At 43.8% G+C, this 26,697-nt stretch overlaps 1 protein-coding gene across 6 annotated transcripts in view; it reads left to right on the top strand.

Annotated features, from left to right (window-relative positions):
• Positions 1 to 26,697, top strand: part of TRRAP (transformation/transcription domain associated protein) — a 359,951-nt gene that overhangs the window by 212,372 nt on the left and 120,882 nt on the right. For all 6 annotated transcript variants that reach the window (XM_033914195.1, XM_033914194.1, XM_033914196.1 and 3 more), the window contains 5 exons: positions 4,989 to 5,108; positions 7,672 to 7,959; positions 21,942 to 22,079; positions 24,191 to 24,303; positions 25,203 to 25,338. In XM_033914195.1, coding sequence (XP_033770086.1) covers positions 4,989 to 5,108; positions 7,672 to 7,959; positions 21,942 to 22,079; positions 24,191 to 24,303; positions 25,203 to 25,338 — 795 coding nt within the window. The remainder of the gene's footprint in view (positions 1 to 4,988; positions 5,109 to 7,671; positions 7,960 to 21,941; positions 22,080 to 24,190; positions 24,304 to 25,202; positions 25,339 to 26,697) is intronic.

The raw sequence follows: 26,697 nt of genomic DNA, 5'->3' as shown, positions 1-26,697 counted from the left end.
CAGGCCATCCATATTGCAGGAAATCAGTATGGGATCCCTTCATGAATTAAAGTTGGAACCACCCCAGACTTCTGTTATACAGTGCTCGCTCATGCGACATGCTTTCCCTCGCATCCAGACATTACCAGGATGCTAACTAACCACTGGGAGGTCCCTGAGGGTAGCCAAGTCTATGACCAAGCTCAACCCAATGGGTGCTGAGTTCCAGCAGTTATAATACGCCAAAGATAGATTCCCTAGTGACACAAGTTACTAATCACACCAGTGAAGATGGAGTGGTTTTAAAGAACTCCCAAAACCTCAGACTGGACTTTGTCTTTGAGGCCACGATGCTAGGCCTAAAAGTGGCAACAGCAGCATCGTTTGTTACCTGAACATGCTATTCAAAGCTCAACTGGGATGGAGACCCAGACGACAGCAGTGATCCCCAGTTTCTTCTGGCAGGGGTTGATTACATAGTAGAGTAGGGTCTAGAGTAAGGTCTCGGCATATGCCATCTCTGCCTGCAGAATGCTCTGGATCAGACAGTGGACAGGAGATTCAGCCTCTAAGACAATGTTGAACAAGCTCCCCTTTAAAGGGCAGTTACTACCAGCAAGGCCTCCCAAAGCAGACAGGTTTCAGTGAAGATGTCAGACTAACGATGTACCACCCATCTAGGCAGCACTAGATAGGCAGTGTTGGAGGTGGAGGATCATATTTGATGCAACAACGGCAACGACATTTATTTATACTGCGTAGAAGAAAGGCCCGGCAGTCTACTTCTGTATTCTGCCACTAAAATTTAATGATGATCATTAAGTTGCTAGGAATCAAATACGAGTTGATGGCACCAATCAGCTCTTTGGCAAGGGTCTAGATGATCTGATGGCCAGTGTGGTGGATCATACGCCAAAGTCCTTACTGTATAGCAGACTGCGGGCTCCATGAGGGTCCAGTTGGGAAATTTTCGTGGCTCAAAGTGTTTTTGATAGTACTCGGGAGCGTCAGCTTCCCAGAGGACATTTCAAGGCCTGAGACAGAGGTTCGAGAGTGCCAGGCGCCCCCAGACTACCTAATCTCGCTCCACTGCAGTCCCCCCAAAACAGCAATGTTGCCAGGCCTGTAGTCCCCTTCCTTGGGTAGGAGGGAGGTTGGCGAAGTTTTCACATGTGTGGATGCAGATCTCTTCAGACTGCTAGGTGCTGGATGTCATTGAGGAGGGGTACAGGCTAGAATTCTTCAGTTGGTGGGGCCCATAGTGGCAACAATATATGTAGTACCCTGGGCGAGAGTGCATTTATGCCCTCTAAAGGAGACGCTGCTCTCCCTGTGGTCCTCTCAATCAGATGCACTGGACTTAGTGCTGCCTTGGATGAGCACAGCTCTATGCAGCCTGGACTGGTGGCTGGAGCCTCAGCCCTTATTCCGGAACATGCCTCTGTGCATATCCACATGGGACATCTTGATGACGGATGCCAGCCTGTTTGGCTGGGAAGCCCATTACCAAGGTCTCCTGTTGTAGTCCCACTCGCAGTGGGGTTGGTCAATTAGCCGCTTGGAGCTAAGTGATCAAGTTAGCCCTTCGGGTGCTGGAGAGCATCCTGCAGGGCAAGGCAGTCTAGGTAGTCTCAGACAGTGCCACAGCGGTAGCCTACATCAACCATCGGGGAAGGCACCAGGAGTGCACTACTGAGATTGGAGGCCCAAATGCTGTTCTGATGGTCTGGGTCCTCCTATTGGCTCTCTCAGTGGCACATGTAACAGGAGTGGACAATGTGCAAGTGGATTTCCTGAGTTGTCAGACACTGCATCTCAGAGAGTGGTTTCTGTCTCAAGAGGTCTTCGACAGCATTGTAAAGCGCTGGGGACGACTGATGTTCAATCTGATGTCATAAGCCAGCAAGAAGAAGGTTGCTTTGTTCTTTAGTCGAAGATACGAGCCAGGAAATGACAGCCTGGACACTCTGGTCCAGCTATGGCCTCAAGCAGAGCTTCTGTATGCATTTCCCACATGGCCAATGGTAGGAAGAGTTCCCCGAAGGATAAGGCCCACAATAGGCAAATAATTTTGATTGCCCTGGACTGACTGAGACAGCCATGGTATGCACACCTGGTGCATCTACAGAGGGCAAGGAGCTCAGGCTTCCCTGTCATTCGGGACTCCATTCACAAAGAGATGATGAATGAGTTTCACCTGTCGGATCATCTCTTCATGCTCCTGGTGCAGCACATCGGGGGCAGTTGCCATCAGAGGCAATCATTTCAAGATGGATTTGACTGGCAATTTCTTCAGCCTGTATTGGAAGCAGAAAACAGTCTCCTGTGGGAGAAAAGGCACACTCCACCAGAGGGGTGATGTCCTGGCAGAGGCTAGAGCAGTCTCTTCTGAAGAAATTTGTAGGGCAGCCACGTGATCTCGCCTCCACCAAGTATTGTAAGGTGGATGTAGCAGCCAGAAGAGATGCAGAGTTTGGTTCTGCGGTGCTGACAGCAGGCTCACTTGTCCCTCCCTGGGCACTGGGGACTACTTTGGTATATGCTGTTGGTCAAGACTGATATTCCTGTTGCACTGGAATGGAAGATTAGGTTCTTACCTTGTTAAACTGAAATATCAGTCTTGACGCCCATCCTGTCAGTTCGTTAGCCTGTTTTCTGTCTTGGATATGTCTGGAAGATCAGCCTTCTTGTTTACTTCCACTGGACCTTAGGGTCCAGGAGGATAAGAAATTTGATTGCAGTAGTGTTGAATTTTCAAACTAGGTAACTTTTGAATTGATGCAGGTTGCACACAGTTTCATTTCACCTCACTAGGCTTTGCAAAATGTTATAATTATTGCTGTTTTTTTTGTTGAACAGAACAGGCGTGTGCTGTCTCGGAGAGAAACCCCGTGTTTCCTCTTTCTTTGTACACACTCTAGGGATGACTAACTGCTTTGATAAAGATTGAAGAAATCCAGCACAGCCTAGAGTGAGAGGAGAAGCAGGAAAAAATATTTAAATTAGGCTCTCTCTAAACTTTGCAGTAAAGGAGGGAAAATACCCGTTGGTCAAGACTGAAATTCCTGTTTGCAAGAAAGAAGATTAGTAAGGTAAGAACCTAATCTTTCATTTTTTAATGATTGTCTTATATAAATTCCCCTATAGGCCAGCAACCTAATTGAGTTGAACCCATTAGCAGTGCTGTGTATTAAGATTATCACCTATAAATTGAGAGAATTATAAGAAAGAATATAACTGTCTAGGGTTGGAGCCATACTGCAAAAGGCAAAGTGCTAAATTGATTTCCACCATCCAGCCTCCAGTGACATTTGAAAATCTTTTCAAGAACTACAGATAAAGCAATCCCCAGCCCTTACCAAGCTTTGGCTTACCCACTTCTCCCTCATTTTGCTCTGCTTATTTTTCTGTAAGGGATATAACAGTACAGCTATGGTGGCAGTGGACAAGGGTTCAACAGCTATCAGCCGAACCACTGTCAAAGGCCACTCCAGCCCACCTAGTGGTTAAATCTACTGGTGGATTCAAACCCACTCTGCTCCTTGTGATCCTGGGCAACCCCCCCATTGCCCCAGTTACATTAGATAGATTGTGAGCCTGCCGGAACGGGGACAGGGAAAAATGCTTGAGTACCCAAATAAATTAATGTAAACCGTTCTGAGCTCCCCTGGGAGAACAGTACAAAAAAAATTGAATAAATAAATAGATTTGGGTTCCTTCCCTTTGTTTTGTGAAACACTTTGTTGTGCTCCAAGGAAAGACAGTACAGGCAGTCCCTGGGTTAAGAACGAGTTACGTTTTTAAAGCTGTTCTTAAGTCGGATTTGTATGTAACTCAGAACTTGTAGATTTTAAGATTCTTGCTGTTTACAAAAGGGCCAACTGTCGCCAGTGTTCCCTCTAAGGTACAGCATGCACAACCACACACTGTTCTTAATGTGGCCATGCATCGTTCCTGAATCTGCTACAGGAGAAGTGTAGGAGTCTAGGCCACTGCAAATACTGCTCAGTGAAATCAAATGAAGCCACGACCATGCTCTTAAGTAGCAACATTCCAAAGCTGAGATTGTGATGTCATAATGCCTCATTCCACCACTGCCTAAGAGCCAACCTCATCAGTGATGTCACAATGGCTTGATTATTCCTATACAGGCAGCTGCTGGGTTAAGAACAAGTTACATTTTTAAAGCTGTTCTTAAGCCAGATTTGTACGCAACTCAGAGCTTGTAGACTTTAAGATTCTTGCTGCTTACCTCTGCTCCCAGCTGGCAAAAGGGCCAATTGTCCCTTCCAGTGTTCGCTGTAAGGTACAGCATGGACAACCACAAATTATTCTTAAAGTGGTCCTAAATCTGCTACATGAGAAGTGTAGGAGTCTGTTCCACTGGAAATACTGCTCGGTGAAATCAAATGAAGCCGCAACTGCGTTCCTAAGTTCGAATCGTACTTAACTCAAGTGTCTGTAACTCGGGGACTGCCTGTATATCAAACGTTATAAACTATAAATCTGTTTACACTTCCTCCTCCCCATTCGCGGTTTCTGCACGCGCGATTTCACATAATCGTGATTTTTTTTCTGGGGAGGGGGAAATTTTTTTTAAAAAACCATATTTTTTACTCCCTGCCGCCTTCCCGGGTGGTCTAGCAGACTTTTCGGGGCAGGAGCGATCTTCCTACGCTCCTGCCCTGTGCAGATCGCCATGAGGATATGGCAGTAGGGAGTTCCCGTCGTAGTCTCGAGAGACTACGGGAACTCACAGCAGCCATTTCCTCATGGCGAGCTGCACGGAGCAGGAGCGTAGGAAGATTGCTCCTGCCCCGAAAGCCCTCTAGACCACCAGGTAAGGCCAGGAAGGCGGCAGGGAGGTGGGGGTGGGTCAGAGCCGGATAATCGTGGTTTTTCGCCATTCGCGGTCCGGCTCTGCCCATTTCCCCCGCGAATAACGAGGGAGAAGTGTATTTCCTATTGCTCAACACTTCTATTTGTGCTTGTTTTTTCTGTATTTGTAGACTGGAGCTCTGCTAAGTGCCTTTGTCCAGCTGTGTCACATTTCTACGCCGTTAGCAGAGAAGACGTGGATTCAGCTTTTCTCCAGACTGTGGAAGATCCTTACTGATAGGCAGCAGCATGTAAGCATGTGCAGGATGTACTGTGTCAAGACCGAAGCAACCTATGCATAACGGTCATAGTAACATGGATTTGGGTGTGTTTTTAAAATTTATTTATGTAGAGCAGTTTCTCGCAAACTTTCTCGAGCCGCAGCACACTAAAGGTAGTGGCTCGAGGCAGCTGGAAGTGCGCGGATATCACCGTGATGACATCACGCGCATACTTGACATCATCATGCCGACGTCTGCTTGTGTGAAGACCCTCCAGGCGGGCTCTGAGACGCCAGTGGGGGAGCGCCAGAAGGGAAGAGAGCCAGAAAAAAAGGATAGATGCTGGTGCCCACTGATTGCCTACAGGACGTGCCTCTCGCCACGAGAGGCAGGTCCTGTAGGCAGTCAGCTGGCTCCGGCATCTCTCCTCCTCCCCAGTGTACCACTGCACACCTGAAATCTCAGGAGGCACACAGTTTGAGATACACTGATGTAGAGGATTCTAGATAAATAACTTGGTTTCTGTTTTTTTCATATCCCTTTATGGCAGTGTGTCGCAAACTTTTTAAGGTGCGGCACACTATGGGGCTCATAATCGAAAGAGAAAAACGTCCAAAAACCGGCCTAAGTCGGCACTTGGACGAACATTTCTCAAAAACGTCCAAGTGCTGATAATAAAAACGGGTTTTGGACGTATTTCTAAACGACCTAGGCCTTCATAGTGCCGCTCAACGTCCAAAGATAAACGGGGGTTTTGGGAGGCGTGTTGAGGGTGGGAGTTGGGCGGGACGTGGGCCGGCTTAGACTTAGTCGTACAGCATGTAAAACCGAAAGTTTTACAACAGAGCCTAGACGGAACTTGGACGGTGTGACTTAGACCATGTAAAACATGGTCTAAGTCACAAAAACCCACCTAAACTCACCAGATAAGCACTGCAAACATATAAAACAGACCCCCACACACTACCCCAGTGATCACCAACCGCCCCCCCCATCCCCATAAAAATTTTAATCATAACTTTAAAATTCAGCCTCCAGACCATGATCACTTGGCCTCCTGGCATAGGAAAGCCTAGTCGTCCAGCCCAGAGGAAGCTTAAGTTGTCTTTTGGGTTGGGTTAGAGACTCATGGAGAGGAGGACCCATGCCCATAAGCCCCTGTAATCACTGCACTGATACTTAAACATGTGCACTCCCCTATACACCCCCAAAACCATTTTTTACTGGCATATAAGTGGCTCCTGAAGCCATCAGGGCTATTGGGGTGGTAGATAAGTGAGTCTAGGGGATTCTGGAGGTGGTTTGGGGGGCTCACTGTAACCTATAAGGGTTAGGGAGGAGAAGCCATGGCACCCATTTTGTGAAGTTCACAGCAGTGCCCTGTAAGATACCCCACTGTTTAGGTGGCATGTCTGGGTGTGCAGTCCATTACTTTGCAGACCCCTCCCACGTCCAACAGGGCTTGTTCTAGGCTTTTTGGACTTGGACGGAAAGTTGAACAAAAATGTGGTATAAAGATGGACAATTTAATGGCTTGGAAAATCAGATCGGCAGGACGTATAATTAGACGATTTTTGAAACGAAAAAAAAGTTGGACATATCTTTCGAAAATGTGTCTTAAGCTGTTTTTTTACTGTGGACGACTTGCAAGATGAACGTAAATGGACTTAGACGTCCCTTTCGATTATGCCCCTCTATGTATTTATTAGCTCATTTTTATAGTCCGTCCTCCCCAGGAGCCCAGAACGGGTTACAAGAATACATACAGCACAGATATACATGCTACATATACACACTACAGTCATAGTAACATAGTAGATGACGGCAGATAAAGACCCGAATGGTCCATCCAGTCTGCCCAACCTGATTCAATTTAATTTTTTTCTTCTTAGCTATTTCTGGGCAAGAATCCAAAGCTCTACCCAGTACTGTGCTTTTATTTTCACTTCTTTTTAGTTTATGATATATTTTTTAATCTCACTTATTGTTTTACCACTTATTTTGTTTTATTTTATCATTCAAATTTCATTTAAATTTCCCCAGAATTCTATTGCTCCAACGGTTCTCCCTCTGCATCTATTCTTATCTCCCCTCTTTTTAACCTTTCAAATTCCTTTAGATCATTGTAATCTTATTAGTATGTTTATTTTCTTATTTTTCTCCTCTATCTCTATTTTCTTTCTTTATTACTCTTCTAATTGTCATTTTTCCTGGTACTTTAGTTAGATTGTGAGCCTTCGGGACAGTAAGGGAATTTCTAAGTACCTATCTTACTTATAATTTTAATGCACCAATATATTCATTGTAACCTGTTCTGGGCTCTTTTGGGACGACGGGCTAAAAAAAAATCGAATAAATAAATAAATAAATGTCCATTGCAAGGAGCTAAATATCCCCTGAACTAGGTCAAAGTATTTTTTTTTTTCAGCATGGAAAAAGTGCTCGAATTTAGCAGTATCCAGGCCTAATTTAGCAGTATCCAGGCCTATGTGCTGTGTTTTGTCTTAAAAGAGCTTATCATATTATAATGATCATTTAAATTACACTAGTAACAAAAATGCTTTTAAATAGAATATTTCTTTTTAAATCTTAGGCTCTTGCAGGTGAGATCAGCCCATTTTTATGTAGTGGGAGCCATCAAGTGCAGCGGGACTGCCAGCCCAGTGCTCTAAACTGCTTTGTGGAAGCCATGTCGCAGTGCGTCCCGCCCATTCCCATCCGCCCCTGCGTGCTGAAGTACCTGGGCAAGACGCACAACCTGTGGTTCCGCTCCACGCTTATGTTGGAACACCAAGCGTTCGAGAAGGGGTTGAGTCTTCAAATCAAACCCAAGCAGACGACTGAATTTTATGAGCAAGAAAGCATAACACCGCCTCAACAGGTAAGAGTCGGCCCTGTCATCCTGCAATCCTAGGGTTCATAGGGAGAAGTAGGGCCAGTAGGAAGAAAGAGGTATTGATGCCTCTGTATAAGACTCTGGTGAGGCCTCAGTTAGAATACTGTGTACAATTCTGGAGGCCGCACCTTCAAAAAGATGTAAAAAGGATGGAGTCAGTCCAGAGGAAGGCTACTAAAATGGTGCGTGGTCTTCGTCATAAGTCGTATGGGGACAGACTTAAAGATCTCAATATGCCTCTTTGAAGGAAAGTCGGGAGAGGGGAGATATGATAGAGATTTTAAATACCTACATGGTGTAAATGCGCATGAGTCGAGTCTCTTTCATTTGGAAGTATAGGATGAAGTTAAGCGGTGATAGGCTCCAATAATCTAAGGAAATACTTTTTTACAAAAAAGGTGGTAGATGCGTGGAACAGTCTCCCAGAACAGCCTGTTTGAATTCAAGAAAGCGTGGGATAGTCACGTGGGATTTCTTAGAGAGAGGAAGAGATAATGGTTACTGCGGATGGGCAGACTGGATGGGCCATTAGGCCTTTATCTGCCATCAAGTTTATATTGAGTTCAAAACTGTTCCTTATTTCACAGTTCACATTTGCATCTGGTGTAACCTACGGCAGTTTGCTGTTCTCTAAAGAAATACTTTTAGGCTACCGGAAAGATGTCCAATGTATATTTTAGAGCATTAATGAGTCTCAAAAATAAATCCTCCTGAGTTAATTAACCTACGTTTTTTATTCTTTTTTTTTTTTGTACTCTGGGCATCCAAGAATAGAAAATGTAACTCCTTTTGTCTTAGATAACGTGTTAGGTTGTGAATTGATGCTAGAAAGAGATGAAACGCTGTGTGAAGTGAGAGATGAAATTGCTCACTGGCCGACCATTTTGTTTGTAAAATATAGATCAAATATGTAGATGAGGGCAGTCAAAGGTCATGATGTACAGTAACCCCCGCAAATCTTGTAAAACCGCAAATACGGTTTTTCGTGGGGGAGACTGGAGAGGGCAGTGGGAGACGCAAGAGAGAGCAGCCGTAGCGCCGGCGAGTGAAGGAAATCACTCGCTGTATGCTCCGACCGCCTCTTCCTGTACTAAAGCTGCGTGTCAAAGCAGCTCCTGATTGGTGAGGCCCGACTGATTGATGAGGCCTGATTGGTGAGGCCCGCAGGAAGAGGCGGTCAGAGCATACAGCGAGTGATTTCCTTCATTCGCCGGCACTCCAGCTGCCCTCTCCTGCCTCTCCAGCTGTCCTCTTCTGGTCGGCAGTTCGCGGTCAGAAAATACCGCGAATGACCGGGACCGGGAACCGCCGACCGCGAATTCGCGGGGGAGCACTGTATATAGCCTTTGTTTATGTTTGTTACAGTTCTTTTAATGCCATCCTTCATAAGGAATAGCGTGGTTTACGTTCCAATAATAAAAATAATGCATTAGAAAAGAAATAACTTTTTTTTTTTTTTAGTTCAAATCTGTTTATTGGCATTATAGGACAGTGAACAACAATACAGTAGAAAAGAAAGAACTGTTTGATGCTTCGAGGCCTGGTCAAAATAGCCAGCGCTCGACAAAGGCAGCTCATTCCCCAAAGACTTGGGCAAAATAAGCCATTAAGTCTGCCGTAAACTTGGGTAATGAAGCCTCAATTAGAAAGTATTGCGGTCTTGAATTGCAAAGTAAAAGGGCTAAAAGCATTTTTTAAAACCTGGATAAAACGAGTGCGGATAAACCTTCAGGCGACATAAAGAAAACATCAGAAGGCAGCTCTTTTGTGATTCAGCTCCAGGTTGACACAATGCATTTCACATTTTACTTTTTGTGTTAAACAGCCCCTGTCTAAAAGGCGGCACCTCTCACATTTTTCATCTGAAATAATATATGTTTGAGTTCTTTGGCATTAAAATTCAGTCGAAAGAACACATTTTCTTGTGCATTACAATTTATTGCCTTTTAGATTCATGGATTTTTATAATTCATTATTAATCTAGTAGAACAGGTGTTTTTTTCGGCGGGTGTGCTGTGGGAATTTGGGGTCATTTTAGGAGCTAGGCTTAATAATTTGTGCCAGAACGCCCATGAGCTTCTCTCCCTCCAGTCCTCTCCTCAGCCAGCAACTTGGCATCTTCCTTTGTCTCTCCTGACCCCTTCTCTTCCCTCCCGATCCTTTTTAACATTTCTTTTGTAGCAGCAGGCAGTGATTCAGCCAGTCTGCTACCACCAACCCCCCGAGTCTTCGCTCTAACATAGCTTCCCGCTTCCGCATAGATGGGAGGCATCGGAGAGAAGGCACAGGTTGGCGTGAGCAGGCTGTCTGAAATGCTGCCGCCAACCACTACAGAAGAATATTTAAAAGGTACAGAGGGGAAGGTGGGATCAAGAGAGACAAAGGCAGATGGCTGGGGAAGGGACAGGGGGATTACTTGGAGAAGCTGCTTTCCAGCTTCACTGAGATTCCTTGCCCTTGGGGTGGTTCCAGGAAGAGTGGCTTTAACGCAGATGCTGTCAAGGGGTTGTCAGGGTAGGGTGACAGCCACAGATACTATTGGTGGAGGGGCAGAAAGGAGGAGTGAGGCCTTTTTACCTTTTCACCTAATTCTTACTGTTTGAACATTATAAAAATCATCTTTAAAAGTTTTATAAGCACATCAGGCAATGTTACAGTAGCCAGGATCCTTTGTCACATTTTTTCACATGCTGGTTATGAGAGGAGGAAAAGAATGGGAGAGGGGAGATGCCTACTATGAAGGGAAGGAAAAGGAAAAGGGGTTCATAGACAACCCCACAAAAGACAAAGGCGCGCGCCGACAACTGAGCACAAGACGGAGGCGCGCGCCGAAGAAAATTACAGTTTTTAGGGGATCCGACGGGGGTTTTTGTTGGGGAGCCCCTCCAGTTTACTTAAGAGAGATCGCGCCGGCGTTATGGGGGGTTTGGGGGGTTGTAACCATCCACATTTTACTGTAAACTTAACTTTTTCCCTAAAAACAGGGAAAAAGTGAAGTTTTCAGTAAAATGTGGGGGGTTACAACCCCCCCAAACCCCCCACAACGCGGCGCGATCTCTATTAAGTAAAGTGGTGGGGTTCCCGGAGCCCTAAAAACAGTAATTTTCTGCAGCGCGCACCCCCGCGCTGCGCTCAATTGTCTGGGCGCGCCTTTGTCCCGGCGCGCTTTTGACCTGACACCAGGAAAAGGATAGGAAGATGCTAGGCTACAAATGCAGGGGGGAGGGAGAGAATGAGGGCATTGCCTTCCTTTCATGGCCAGCTCAACTCTTCAGAGCTCCTGAGGCCAGCAATATGCTTCTTCACTGACTGCTACATTCAGCCATTCCTTATAACATAGATACAAATGTTCTCTTTTACTTTATAACAAACTAATTAGCAGCCATCAGAAGCGGCTTTCTCATGGGAAAATTACCCAGTAAGAATCATTGTTTTGGCCGCAAGCTTCTTCATTGGCTTCAATCTATCAAATCACTTTTCTCATTTTGATATTTTTAATTTCTTAAATTAGCATATCTCACTTATATTAAATTGCTGTTAACTTCTTAAATATTTGTTGAACCCAATGCCAATGGGTAGAGAATGGGCATAGAAAGCATTTTGGAGTTCGTCTGCTGCAAATACCATGTGCTAATCACCATTTTTGCACTTAGGGCTCCTTTTACGAAAGCACATTAGCGGCTTTATCGCACGCACATTTATAGTGGTAGCAGCTAGCGCGGCTGGCAAATTAACGTGCGCTATTACGCACGTTAAAACACTAACGCGGTTTTGTAAAAGAAGCCCTTAGTGTGGGACCACTTTACCACCACCTAAAGAGAAGGTACCGAGTGCTTCAATATTAACTCCAAGCAAAATACAGGACGGCAGCGTAAATTTAGCATCAGTGAATGTGGTGAATGCCCTTTTAGTTGTAAATTTTCAGCTGTTGCACGGTAAAGTCCCAGGTTAAGCCGAAACCTATTTTTCTCAAAACTGCTACTGAGGGACTGAGTGAGTTTTGGAAAAGTGCTCTTAGGTGGGAAATGGATTTAGGGCTTCATTTTACCAAGGAGGTTGTTTAGATTTGCATAACAGGCTGAAGAAGTGTAATTCTTAATATGCCGATATACAGGAGAATGGGTATAAAATTTTATATCACAAGTAGTTCAAATTTGTGTAGAAGCTTCTTTGACTGGTGGATGTACACATTAGCCAAGGTCATGAACATGGAAAATGATGAAGATTTTGAGCTTGAAGGTGATAGAATAGACGCTGTAAATGATTTCGATCTCCCGGGCTCTTTTGTAAACAAAGAAGCAACTAGCAGGGAAAAAATATTCCACAGAATAGCACTGGGTCACTCTTCAATGAAGGCTCTCGACAAAGTATTCAAAGGCAAGGAGGTAACACTCCAAACGAAGATCAGACTTGTCCACGCACTCATTTTCTCAGTGGTCAGTTACGGATGCGAAAGCTGGACACTGCGGAAACAAGACAGAAAGAAGATTGACTCATTTGAGCTTTGGTGCTGGAGAAGGATTTTATGCATGCCGTGGACCGCCGGAAGAACTAACAAATTTGTTCTTGAAGAGATCAAACCGGCTACGTTACTCGAAGCCCAAATGATGAAGTGTACGGCTGGGTCTTATTTTGGTCCCTCCCTCAGAAGAGAAGGACATGGGTGTTTGGGAAGATCAAAGGAACCAGGCGAAGAAGGTGACCTGCAATCAGATGGCTGGACATGTTGAAAACATCCATGGGGATAACAACAAGAAATTTTTTGCCAGAAATATTTTCTCAGTATTTAAAGTCACATTAATAGACTTCCAGTGAGCCTTGTTGCTGTAAAGTGTCTAATGCAAGGGTCATCTTTAAGTTTGCTTGCCTTTGCTTCAAAACCATAACAGGTTCGTCCCCACTCTACCTGTCTCACCATTTTGAATTTCCAGGCACAACCAGTACACGTAGTACTTGTTCGCCTTTCCATCCTTGAAGGGCTACATCTACAAGAGAGGCAAATGGAGCAAACGTTTAACCAACTTTATTTCAAACGCACTTTCTTATCAACCTTTCAGGAAGTCAATCAAAACTTATCTCTTTGACAAATTTCTCTGACTTCACTTCTATTCCTAAAACACTCCCAGATAAACTCGATTAATCTCAACATACTAATATAAGTTTGAAAGATTTTCGTATAATCGTTTTCTGTATACAATCTCTTCCTCTGTAAACCGCACTGAACTATTTGTGGTATTGCGGTATATAAAAAAGTTATTGTAATTATTATTATTATGGTGTTTTATTGAAGTCTTCAAATATCCTTCCAATTTCTTCTTGACACTATAATGCATAGAACATTTGCCAGAGACTTTCCTTTGTGGTAAAGAATTATTATCTTAATATGTGTATCTGGAAGTCTTTTATCAATGTGCTTTCTATTGATTCGCATGAGGAGTTATGGCAATTCCAATATATTTCTTTTTTTTTATGTTGCTAATATGCTTTCCTCATTTTTTTTTTTTTTTATATTCAGTTTTTCTCCTTGACTAAGCATTTCCAAAACTCAAGACACAAAACTGCACCTGTTGGAAAAATGCCTGCATTGTTTTCTTTTTTTCTTAAAATTTACCCCCCTTCCCCTTTTACAAAAGCGTAGCATGTTTTTTAGCACCCGCCGCGGTGGTAACAGCTCTGACGCTCATAGAATTTTGGCAGTTGGAACCCAAGCACAGGACCGGGTAAAGCTTTGGATTCTCGCCCAGAAATAGCTAAGAAGAAAAAATAAAAATAAAAAATTTAAATTGAATCAGGTTGGGCAGACTGGATGGACCATTCGGGTCTTTATCTGCCGTCATCTACTATGTTACTATGTTACTATTGGTGGGTGTTTCTTTTTCCCTCCCCTTCTCCTTCTTCTTTTTTCTGTGGTGCTGATTGTGTTGAGTGCTGGCACTGTATGATTGGTTGGTTCGTGCATGATGTCACCTGTGGATCTGTTTTAGCCGGTGTGCTCTCCCTCCCGGGCACCCCGCCCTCCAGCCTTCCTCTCTGCTTGTGTTCTGTTGGAGGCCAGGTTCCTGAAGAAGGGCTCCTCCCGAAACCAGCGCGGTTGAACCTTTCCTCCTGGCGCGGTTTTTCCATTGTGTGACAGTTTTGGATAAGTATAGTTTCTTTTGGATATGATTTTCACTTTTTGGTATGGTTTTTGACTTTGTTTGTGATTTTGTGTGAGTTTTTTGAGGGGGTTTGGCTGGCAGGGTTTGTGTGGGGGGTCGCTCAGGTTGTTTGTGTTGAGTTTCATTTACTCAGTTTGATTGTTGATTGGTTTGATTTCTGCACACACAGGGCGCTCGATGATGGTGTGCGGGTGGAGGCTTATGGCCTTGACCCAGAAGTGAAGTGTCGGAGCTGAGCTCCTATCACTGAGGGTTCACACTGAGAGCGCCCTATAACATTATATAATGTGACATGTTCTTTGACATATTACATTATATTTGGTTTGTAAGTTGTGAGCCAAGTTAGACACTTTGAGCTTCCCCCTCACAGACCTTGATGTGACTTGGTTGCCTTCCTTGTTTTTACTATGTTACTATGAGCATAGGAGCTGTTATCGCTGCGGCCATTGCTAAAAACCACACTACGCTTTTGTAAAAATGGGGGGGAAGGGGTTAGTTGAAAGAAAGACTGAGGGGCCTAGTTTTCAACGTGAGCTACTGTTCAGACGTGTTATTTTTAGCATCAATATGCAGTTTTAGTACAGATCCCATTTTATGCAGTGAGACCAAGTGACTAATAACTGGGATTAACAGGAAAATGTCAGTATAAAGGTGATTCATATAGCGCTTATATAGCTCGTATCTGAGACCTGCCTGCCTGCCACACTATCCCTACATCGAGGTCAGAGAGCCCCGACGGCCTACAGTTGACTTTTGTCCTGCTGGCTCCACCACATTGAGTGACCGGACTTTATTATTTCTCTTGTTTTCACTTTAATTTGTTTTTATTTCTGTTGGGACTTATTTAATCTTTCATACTCCTGTTTTATTTTCCTTATTTTTTTATTCTTAATTTTTTTCCCTAGATATGTACATACTTATAATACTGTTCATTTTTCTCTATTTCTCGAGGCACTTTAGTTTAGAATGTGAGCCCATCTGGGACAGAGAGGGAAGGTGTTTTTTTTTTTCTTCATATGCCTTAAGTCGAGTCAATTTATATTAATTGTAATCCACTCAGAACAGTGGATGTAGCGGAATATAAATACTTAAATAAATTGAATTAAATTAATCTATGCATTTTACAGCAAATAGTGATCAGGTACTCTTAAGGGCTCCTTTTACAAAGATACGCTAGCGTTTTTAGCGCACGCACCGGATTAGTGCGCGCTACCTGAAAAACTACCGCCTGCTCAAGAGGAGGTGGTAGCGGCTATCGCGCGGGGCAATTTAGCGCGCGCTAGTCTGCTCGTTAAGGCCCTAACGCACCTTTGGTAAAAGGAGCCCTAAATGTTTCCCTATCTGTCCCGGTGGGCTCACAATTTATGGCACAAGGATTAAGTGACAATGGTATCCCACGTTGATAGCTTTGCCCCTTAATTAAAGAAAAAAAAGAAATCTCTCTTGAAATCAAAATCACTGCTTTATGTAATAAAAGTAAGCCATAGGGCAGTCAAGCCATTGTGACATCACTGATGAGGTTAGTTCTTAGACATTAGTGGAAAGAGGCATTATGACATCACAGTACCAACTCGAGTTTCATAAACAAACTCTTCACACTAAAGGGGGGTATGTGTTATTTTACCACTAGCTGGTGCTTTTATTTTTCACCAAGGCATATTGTCCGGCGACGGGACAAAAGCGCACGAGACACCAGCACACCGACATTGGAGCGCCGACAATTCGGCGCAAGACACCAGTGTGCCTTGGGAAAACTTACTTTTAAAGAGCTCCGATGGGGGACGTGGGGGTAGGGTGCAACCCCCCACATTATATAGAAAACTGAACTTTTTCCTAAAAAATCGGAGAAAGTTCAGTTTTCTCTATAATAGAGGGTTCCAACCCCCCAAACCTCCCCCCAACGGCAGCGCGAAGAGTATGAAGAAAACTGGGGGTGTTCTCCACTCACACCCCGCGTCGGAGCTCTTTAAAAGTAAGTTTTCCCGCGGCACACTAGTGTCTTGCGCCGAATTGTCGGCGCTCCAATGTCGGCGTGCCAATGACTATGAACCCATTAAACAGAACAAAGCGTCCAGAAGCTCAATAAACATAATGACCGCTATAGTACAGAGTGCAACCAACAACATTGTGTGTCCCTTCCCACACAATCCCACATACAACAAACATCTTAATTGTACAGTTTTCTTCCATGCTTCATAAAGTTGCTATTTCTTAATTGAAGCTCCCAATTAGAGAATGACACGGTGACAAAATTCATCACCGTTCCGTCCCCGTGGATAACCGCGGGAAATAATCCCATGTAATTTTGTAGTCTATTTCAACCTCAGTCCTTCTACACCAGCATTCTTCAACGCAAAGCTTGAGGGTCAGTGGTTGTGGCCATTCATACTCTGATTCTTATGTGAGCCAAGGATAATGAAGCCATTGTGACATCACTGATGTGATTGGTTCTTAGGCACTGGTGGAATGAGGCATTATGACATCACAATATCTGCTCTGGATACCAGAGACTGTCATTCTGTAGTGTCTGTTTCAACCTCAATCCCTCTACACCAGCATTCTTCAAAGCAAAGCTTGCGGGTCAGTGGTTGTGGCCATTCATACTCTGATTCTTCCCTCTCTCCTTAAAGAATGACATGAAGATGGTTTCCTGCGGTTATCCGTGGGGACGGGAACGGTGATGAATTTTGTCACCGTGTCATTCTCTACTCCCAATCCTGCGATGCTTCAAGGCCGTCAGCCTATTTAGAGAGTACCAGTCATCCAGCTTAGTTAGCACTAATTGCATATCCGGAGCGACAGACTGTTTCCAATTGGCTGCCAGCACCAGGCGAGCCGCCGTCAAGAACAGTTTAGTAAAGTAGACTGCCCCCTCCTCTCACGCATTGTCATAATGCTGCAGAAAGACGAACCCAATGGAGGGCTTAAGAGCCCTATGCAGAATAGATGACGGGGCTCTGAATACTGAGATCCAGAACCCTCGAGCCATTCCACAGTCCCACCACATATGCAAATAAGTACCCGGGAGCCTGCATCCTTGCCAGCACTGTCCCCCGAGAGTTTTTCTAGGAGAATAGGGGTGTAGTACCAGCATAAGAATGCTTTGTGCCCATTTTACACCATTACTGTGGCCAAGCGTAGCAGCATGCTTCCAGGTCATGTCCCATTCCTCTGGGGTTATATTTCGGCCCAAATCTGCTTCCCAAGCTAACATGTATTTTGGGGGGACATCGGGTCTACTATTAAGGCAGGCATATATAGCGTAAATCATGCCCTTTTTTTACCTTTGGGCCCAACAGCTGTTCAAATTCAATTATCTTCCCCCAGGAGCTCTTTCAGAATCCCAGCCCACTGAATATAGTCCTTCGCTTGGAGATATGGGAACAAATCTCTAGGTTCCAAACTCTATCTCTTCTGGAGGTCTCCAAAGGGTTACACCATCCACCCCTCTACAGTATAACCCGCAAAGTTGTGGTTCACAGTTTGTGCCCCCAGTCTTTTGTGGTTTTTTTCTGTCCGCCTCCTCCAACCATCCCCCACCTCCGATCTGCTCTGCCGGACCTGCCCGGGACTACGCCGTGTGCGTCCTCCGGCCCCCCTCCCCTGATCTGCTCTGTCTGACCGGCGATCCCAGCCCGGGTTGGAGCCGCAAGCGCCACCGCCGGCATCGGCACTCGCAGCTCTCCCCCGCCTCCGATCCCTGCTCCTAAACCGCATCCAATCATCATGGTTTTTCAAAGTTCGCGGTTGCTCCTAGAACACAACCCCTGTGAACTTCGGGGGTATGCTGTATATCTATAAATTATCCCACACATACCAACTCTTAAAGTTCCCACCGTTGAAAGACCCTCCGCCCTATCCCCAGAGGCAAATTCAGGGTTAAACTGGAGTGGGTATACCAGGAGTGTCGCCTTCCCTGCAGGGCCAGACACTCCACCGAGCACCAGACCCGCAAGACAGTCTCCACCGCTTCCATCTAGCTGGTGCTTTTTTTTTTTTTTTTTTTGTACAAATCCCATTTTACACAGTGAGATCTAGGGGGTATATTTACTAAAGTGTGCTAAGCATATGCTAGCAGGATACCACAAAATGTGATAAAGCACTTTGTAGTATTTTGCTTGTTTACACAAAATAACCTGCGTGTTGCCAATTTGTTTAGATTTTTTTGGAAGGGGCGTGTCATGGGTGGAGAGTGGTTGTTCTCGCGTTATCCGGCTAGTGTGTTATTCGTGCACTAATTATATAACATAGCGTTAACCTTGGAGCACTTCATGCCTCTTAAAGAGGAGGTGGTAAATACACCCACATTAATTCTTTAAAGGTAGCACGCACTGATGGGAACATGAGCCCACGACCTGCAATTAAAATGACAGAAAAAGAACTAAAATATGCTGCCTGCAGGAAAGTCGTGTATTAACCTACATTAATCCCAGTATTTACCGTGGGTTAGTATCAGACCCTCTAGTTACTATTACCGTAACTGGGGTTAACAGCACCTCTGGATGATCTTTAGAAGCACCTTGCGGGCGATTGTTCTTTAGTTGGTACAGTCCCTGGCGTCGCCTTTCGTCAGCAGTGGGCTAAAAACTGATCTTTTCCGGTCCTTTGGCCACGTGCGGGTCCTCCAGATCTTCTGGCATAGTGTTGTTAGTATAGCTCTTGGGACCAGTTTGAGTATTTCTGCAGGGATTCCATCAATGCCAGGTGCTTTGTTGTTTGGCATCCACCTCAGCACCTAATCCACTTCACTTTCCAAATAGGTCTGGTTCTGCTTCCTCTTGACCCCCAAGCTCTTCAGGGTAGTCAGTGCATTCTTTCCATCTCTGCTTGATGTCTTGCTGGTCGCTAATTTCATTCCCATCACAGTCTTTGATGGCTGATTGGCGTGCTGAGAAAGGCTTTTTCACTTGTTTCACCATGGCGAATAATTCCCCGGTGTGAACCTTCATATAGGCTTCTTTGAGGTTCATACACGAGTATTCAGGAAGTTGTTCTTGTCTTTTCTGGCTGCTCTTTGGTAATCAGCATAGAGTTGCCTTGTCTCATTCAACCTGCCCCTTAGCCTTTGCCGCTCTCCTCTTATTAGCGGGTTAGAGGATGGTTGCAGTTAACCAGTTCCTACCCACATACTGGTTGATGCATTCTTTCTGGTAGCATTGTTTTTTCATGTTTTAGGATAGTTATTGTTTTGATATACAGGCAATTCCTGGGTTAAGAACGAGTTACGTTTATAAAGCTGTTCTTAAGTCAGATTTGTATGTAACTCAGAACTTGTAGATTTTAAGATTCATAACATAACATAGATTCTTATATACCTAACGTGACCATTTATTTTTTCATCAAAACGGGACATCTATTAATTGTCAGCCCCGCCCCCAATTTATTCCATTCATTTTTCATGTACACATAATATCTTATTAATTCATAATGTAACCATAAAATTAAAAAAACAAAAAGCACAAAGTACACTATGCGCAGAGAAAATGTTAATTATCATTTATATTTGGGGGTGTTTTCAAAGATGTCAAGGCAGATGACATTAAAATATGCAATGTTACCTCAGTGACTATAGACAAATATAGTGCAAAATATAAACAGCAGATATAAATTCTCAAAACCGACACATTTTGATCACTAAATTGAAAATAAAATAATTTTTCCTACCTTTGCTGTCTGGTGATTTCATGAGTCTCTGGTTGCGTTTCCTTCTGACTGTGCATCCTTTCTTTCCCACTCAGACCCAATAATTGTCCCTTTCTATTCAATTCCTCCTTCCTTCCTATGTCCTTAGTGCCCCCAGTGCCTCCTTCCTATGTCCTTAGTGCCCCTTCCTGTGTCCTTAGTGCCCCCCAGTGCCTCCTTCCTATGTCCTTAGTGCCCCAGTGCCTCCTTCTTATGTCTCCCCACTTCCTACCAGCTGCCTACCAGCCTTTGTCCCACCCCCCTCCCATGAAGCCAGCTAGCCTCCCTCCCTCCCTGCCATGCCAAAGCCAGCCTACCTGCCACCCTCCCTCCCTGCCATTCCAAAGCCAGCCTCTCTCCTTACCTCCCTCTTGTGCTGATTCAACCCCTCCCCCCTGGTCCACTGCCGCTGCTGCTTTCCTGCCGCCCAGAAGCCTTCTTCCCAACATCAGTTCCGGGCCTTATATATACCGCAACGACCTCACGGTTCTGTGCGGTTTACAGATCAAGAAATACTAACAATATAGTAGATTGCAGTAAATCAATGTACCAAAGAGATATGTTTTGCTGCTTACCTCTGCTCCCAGCTCCCTCCCAGTGTTCCCTCTAAGGTACAGCAAGAGGCACCCAACAATTCAAACTCTCCCTTCCTTCAGTGAAAGGAATCAAAGGAGTAAAGAATTTCAATCAATCCTTGGTTTTCAAATTTTCTCAACTATGGAACGAACTTCCTCTTATTTTAAGGGATCCTGGTCCTTTTCAACTTTTTTGTAAATCTTTAAAAACTATTTTATTTGCCAAACTCTTTGGAAACTAGTCATATTACTATTTTCTGATTTTTTAAAAGTATTTTTTTAGTTACTGTTAACCGAGTCGAGCTCCTTTCTGGCTGAAGACCCGGTATAGAAAGCTAAGTTTTAGTTTAGTTTAGTTTTAGTTTAGCATGTACAGACACACACTGCTCTTTAATGTGGCCATGCATCATTCCTGAATCTGCTGCAAGAGAAGTGTAGGAGTCTTTGCCACTGGAAATACTGCTCAGTGAAATCAAATGAAGCCACGAGTGCGTTCTTAACTATGAGTCGTACTTAAGTCAGGTGTCTGTAACTCGGGGACTGCCTGTATTGTGTTCTGACCATAATACTTAGATGGATTGGCGGCATTTACATTAAAAAAAAAAAAAATAAACAAATCTAAGTCTGCCTTTCAACAAAATGTTAAGAAAAAAAGAAAACAATACAAACGTTTTTGTTAAAGGTGCAGCTTTATGACCTGAGTTGTGGAAGTGCTTATTTGTAGTAATTCATACCAATCAAAAAACTAGCCACAAATAATTTGATAGTAGCTTTAGGCAGGGCATCAGCAGAGACCCCTTGCATCTTTATCCTGTTCTCATGTACATTTTTTTGTATTCTGTTTATGTGAATTTACATAATTATAGGGGTCTTTTACTAAGGCACGTTAAATGCAAACGTGCCTTAGTAAAAGATCCCCTATGTTATGAAAATTTTGACGCAGCAAAGTTTAGGAAAATATTCTCAAATCACAGAAAGGATAAAGGAGAAGCATAGATTGTCACAGATATGGTCCTTAAACAGAGAGGGGAAAAAAATCAAAATTCAGCCAGGTCAAAAGAAAGTATAATTCTCATTTATAATTTATCCCTTGTAGATTTAAAATTGGAGAAAATATATTTGTATTTTAGTTTTTGGTCAATTAGCTCTCCTGCTTGTTCAGATTGCCTGGACGGTTGTAGTATCATGAGCCTTAATATATAGTCATCGGTGTTGTTTTTTGTTGTTTTTCTCACTTTTCTTCAGTTTGCATTCCTTCCCATCTCGCACAATTATCTTAGCAGCAGCTCTTAGTATGGGACCACTGAGCTCGGCTCTCTAGAACTCTACAGTAATCTTGCACTCTGAGCCCCACCTACAAGCGATGGATAGGATTCTCTTGAAGGGGGCATCCGCTGGATCCCCCGGCCTACTTGGCCTAAGAAGAAAGGAGCTAGGTTGGAGAGTTGAGCTTGGCTCTCTCGCACAAATACCAGGCTTGCCAGTGTGTTTTGGTTGATCTTTTTGCGCTGAAGGGGCACTGCGATGTGATTTTCTCCTCATTCTCTTTCAGGAAATCCTGGATTCCCTGGCAGAGCTGTACTCGCTGTTGCAAGAGGAGGATATGTGGGCTGGCTTGTGGCAAAAGCGCTGCAAATTTCCAGAGACGACCACGGCTATAGCATATGAACAACATGGCTTCTTTGAACAGGTGAATTTTGCATTGGATAAGCACACCGTTAAGACACAAGAATGAGCCTTAGAAAAATGTGGCCTGGATGTTGTGGGTGGTTGCAGCTCTGGCTACCTTGTTGGGCAGACTGAATGGACCATGGTGGTCTTTCTCTGCTGTCATTTACCATGTTACTGTGTTTGGGTGACGATTCTGATGATGGTGTCTCCATCTTCTGTATCTTGTTAAGACTATGAAATATTTTTGATATAATTTCACTATTTACAGTGGAACCTTGGTTTACGAGCATAATTTGTTCCAGAAGCATGCTCGTAAACCAAAATACTCGTATATCAAAGCGAGTTTCCCCATAGGAAATAATGGAAACTCGCTTTGATATGTTCCCCCCCCGAGGCCAGCGGCGCAGCTCCCCCCCCACTCGCAAAGACCCCCTCCGCACAAACTGGCACCCCCTGCCCGAACAACTTAAACTTACCCCCCCGTCTGGCACCTGCATGCAGTTTAAGTTGTTCGGGCGGGGGGGGTGCCGGTTCGCGTGGCGGGGGGCCTTTGCGAGCGGGAGGGAGCGATGCCGGTTATCGGGGGGGGGAGGGCTCGCAAATTGAGTCAACACTCGGTTTGCGAGATAAGTTTTGCGAGAATGTTTTGCTCGTCTTGCAAAACACTCGCAAACCGAGGTTTGACTGTATTTCCTTTCCATACAGAGTTCTAGCTGACTTATCCCCCCTTTTACTAAATCATAGCGCAGGGAGCCACGCTGAATGCTCTGCATTGCTCCCGATGCTCATAGAGTTCCTATGAGCGCTGGGAGCAGCGCAGCGCAGCGCATTCAACTAATAACTGCTATCACAGTTTAGTAAAAGGGGGGGAGGTGTTAATTTGAACTTGTATTTAAATTTTCTTTTCAGCACGTGTACAGCAAAATGATATTATTTTATGACGATGGCAAATCCTGCCTAGTCATTATGTGAGATACATGGCATGGTGGTGTGATTTTTGAATGTCATTTTAGTCTCATTGTCATTGTGACCGGTTTGATCAATATTTATTGACGCTTGATATACTGCCAAAGTGGCCTAAAAGGCATCACAGCGGTTAACAATAAAATAAAAATTTAACAGCAATTTACAGTAAAATCATACATGTAGCACAACATACGATAGATATAAGAAACAAGAATGTAAGGAATACAAAGTATTGTCCATGATGAGTTTCCGAAAGTCTATATGAACAAATGAGTCTTGAGAGATTTTTAAATTCAGACAGGGTTGGACAGTTTCTTATAGATAGGGAGAGATCATTCCAGTGTTTAGGACCTACATAACGAAATTTACTGATTAACAAGATGAGGAAAGCTGGATTTCGGAAAGAGGTGGAATGACGAGAGATTATTCTCAGTAGAGCGAAAGATAGGGTGGGGAGCATAGGGATAGTCCAGTTTAAATAGTGGGGCAAGGACAGAACATGACTTGTAAACCATAACTAAAACCTTGAAATTAATTTGTGCCAAAAGTGGGAGCCAGTGTTCCAGTTTGAGCAGTGGCGTCACCCTGTCAATGCGGTGAGCAGAATGAATAAGCTTCACTGTGGATTGGATGAGTCGAAGTCTTTTAAGTGAAGAGAGAGTCTTCTGTAAAGGGAATTGCAATAGTCTTATCTGAGAGATAACCAAGGCATGGATGAACGTGCAGAGCATAAGAAAATAAGAATAGCCTTACTGGGTCAGACCAATGGTCCATCAAACTCAGTATCCGGTCTCACGGTAGCTAATCCAGGTCCCTAGTACCTGGCCAAAACCCAATGAGTAGCAACATTCCAGCATCTCGAAGAATAGCAAGATTCCAGAACCCCATTGAGAGCAACATTCCAGAGCTGAGATTGTGATGTCATAATGCCTCATTCCACAGTGCCTCAGAGCCAACCTCATCAGTGATGTTACAATGGCTTGATTGCTCTATACTTGGCTCACGTAAGAACATAAGAATAGCCATACTGGATCAGACCAATGGTCCATCAGGTCCCAGTAGCTCGGCCAGGTTTTTTTTTTTTTAAATAATAGTTCATTAGGTACTATGAAAATGGATTTCCAAACTATTGAGTCATTTTAATCAACTGTGTGTTTACTTCAGGCACAAGAAACTTATGAAAAGGCAATGGAAAAGGCCAAAAAGGAGCATGAGAGAAACAATGCATCACCTGCTATCTTCCCAGAATATCAGCTATGGGAAGACCACTGGATTCGGTAAGCGTGTTATTGGGGGGGGGGCGGGGTGATGCAGTGGTTAAAGCCATAGCCTCAGCACCTTGAGATTATGGGTTCAAGCCCACTCTGCTCCTTGTGACCCTGGGAAAGTCACTTAATCCCCCCATTGCCCCAGGTACATTTGATAGATTGTGAGCCCATCAGGACAGACATGGAAAAATGCTTGAGTACCTGAATAAATTTATGTAAATCGTTCTGAGCTCCCCTTGGAGAACGGTATCGAAAATTGAATAAGTAAATATTGATATTTATATTAAATTCATTTTATTAGATATTTATATACCACCTATCAAGGTGATCTAAATGGTTTACAATCAGGTACTCAAACATTTTCCCTATCTGTCCTGGTGGGCTCACAATCTATCCAATTTACCTGGGGCAATGGAGGATTGATTGACTTGCCCAGGATCACAAGGGACAGCACGGGGTTTGAACCCACAATCTCAGAGTGCTGAGGCTGTAGCTCTAACCATTAGACCACACCTGTGATATTCTAAGGTAAATATAACCCCAGTAAAGAGTATATACCACCTGCCTACCACATATGTATCTGGCATATGTAATAGTAGTAGGTCCAGAGGGTTTGGGGGATGAGGGGGGTTCTCTTGGGTGCTTTGGTCAGATTGGCCAAAAAATAAAAATTCAAATGATTGCATAGAAATATGCTGGCCACAGCATTCTCTTGTCAAGGCCCCTGGGTTTTGGAGAATTGCGGTAGAATTTTGTAAGTATTGCCTTCAAATTCCGAGTATTTTGTGCAGAATACCCAGGGCTTTGCGTGCCACTTGGTTGCAGAGATGAATATTTTTTTTTTATGGCCTTTTTCAATAACTTATTCTCTGATGGAATGGGACCTTTATTCTTTCTCTCCTACGTAGCTGTTCAAAAGAATTGAACCAGTGGGAGGCCTTGACGGAGTACGGCCAGTCAAAGGGCCACATCAATCCCTATCTGGTCCTGGAATGCGCTTGGAGGGTCTCTAACTGGACTGCCATGAAGGAGGCTCTAGTGCAGGTAGGAGTAATCTTTTCTTTTTATCAGAACTGCTTGTACTAATGTTTTTGCTCATTTTTTCGGTGGTATTTTTTTTTTTTTTTTCAAAGTGAGCCTTACAGCTCATTTCACAGAAACAGTAAACAGCTCTTTAGGGGATTTGCTTTGATTTAGAGCACAGCTGCAGATTCTGGCAACCAAAGCATATTGTTAAGAAACTGACAGACTTTTTTTTGTTTTGTTCTGTTTGGGTTATTTCCCCCCCCCCTCTTCCTTCATTTCTTGTCAGGGTTGTTGATTCAGACTGAATGCGAGTCTGCCCAGAGGTTGATCATGATGATGGTTTGTAATAAACAAGAGCCATCACGGTACAAAGGACAGAGGCAAGGAAAAGCCTGAATTAGTTACATTAATAATCCTGGTTATTTGGATATTACAAATTCCACCCCATCCCCCCTTTATCAAGGTGCGCTAGAGGTTTTCAGCGTGGGCTGGCAAGGTAAGTGCTCCGACGCTCATAGGAATTCTATGAGTGTCGGAGCATATATCACACTGCCCCTTGCTAAAAACCTCTAGCGCTGCAAGTTAAAAGGGGGGGAGGGGTTTAATTTGATAAGCTTATCTTTAGCTTTTTCAGTTAACATTCATAGAACATGGATTACTAAATTAATATATCCACCATATAACAGTGGCCTCAAACTCAAACCCTTTGCCGGGCCACATTTTGGATTTGTAGGTACTTGGAGGGCCTCAGATAAAATAGTTAATGTCTTATTAAAGAAATGACAAAGATAAAACTTTATAGTTTATAAATCTTTCCTTTTGGCTAAGTCTTAATAATAATATTGTAATTTATATCTAAAGAGACATATGTTTTATTTTACTTTTGTGATTATGATAAACCTACCAAGGGCCTCAAAATAGTACCTGGCGGGCCACATGTGGCCCCCGGGCCACAAGTTTGAGACCACTGCCATATAACAAGTGTGCAAAATAACATATCTGGCATCACTAACATAGCGCAAGTAACTAACCCCCTCTTTTACGAAAGCCAGCGGCACAGGCCACAGCATTAAAAGCTTTGACGCCCATAGGAATTGCTCGACTTTGTAAAAGGGAGCCTAAGTTTAAATCCCATTCAAATGCTCTTATTTTTTTAAATCATGAATTAAAATAGACTAAAAACATACAATAGATGTATATGTGCTATTTAATTACATCCGTATGTTACCTTTCTGAATCAATATCTATCTATCTATAGCTGGTATAAAAGCAGCATCCAAAGTATCTTTTGAATGAATCATCTCTTATCCAAATCTTCTATGTACAAAATAAATGGTAGTCCGTGAGTTTCAGACTCCTCTGAGAGAGAGTTTTTGC

The sequence above is a fragment of the Geotrypetes seraphini genome, chromosome 11 (genome assembly GCF_902459505.1).
Source record: "Geotrypetes seraphini chromosome 11, aGeoSer1.1, whole genome shotgun sequence".
In the NCBI taxonomy this organism is placed as follows: domain Eukaryota; kingdom Metazoa; phylum Chordata; class Amphibia; order Gymnophiona; family Dermophiidae; genus Geotrypetes; species Geotrypetes seraphini.
Note: the sequence above shows the minus strand (reverse complement) of the source record. Positions and strands in the feature narration are given on the sequence as shown.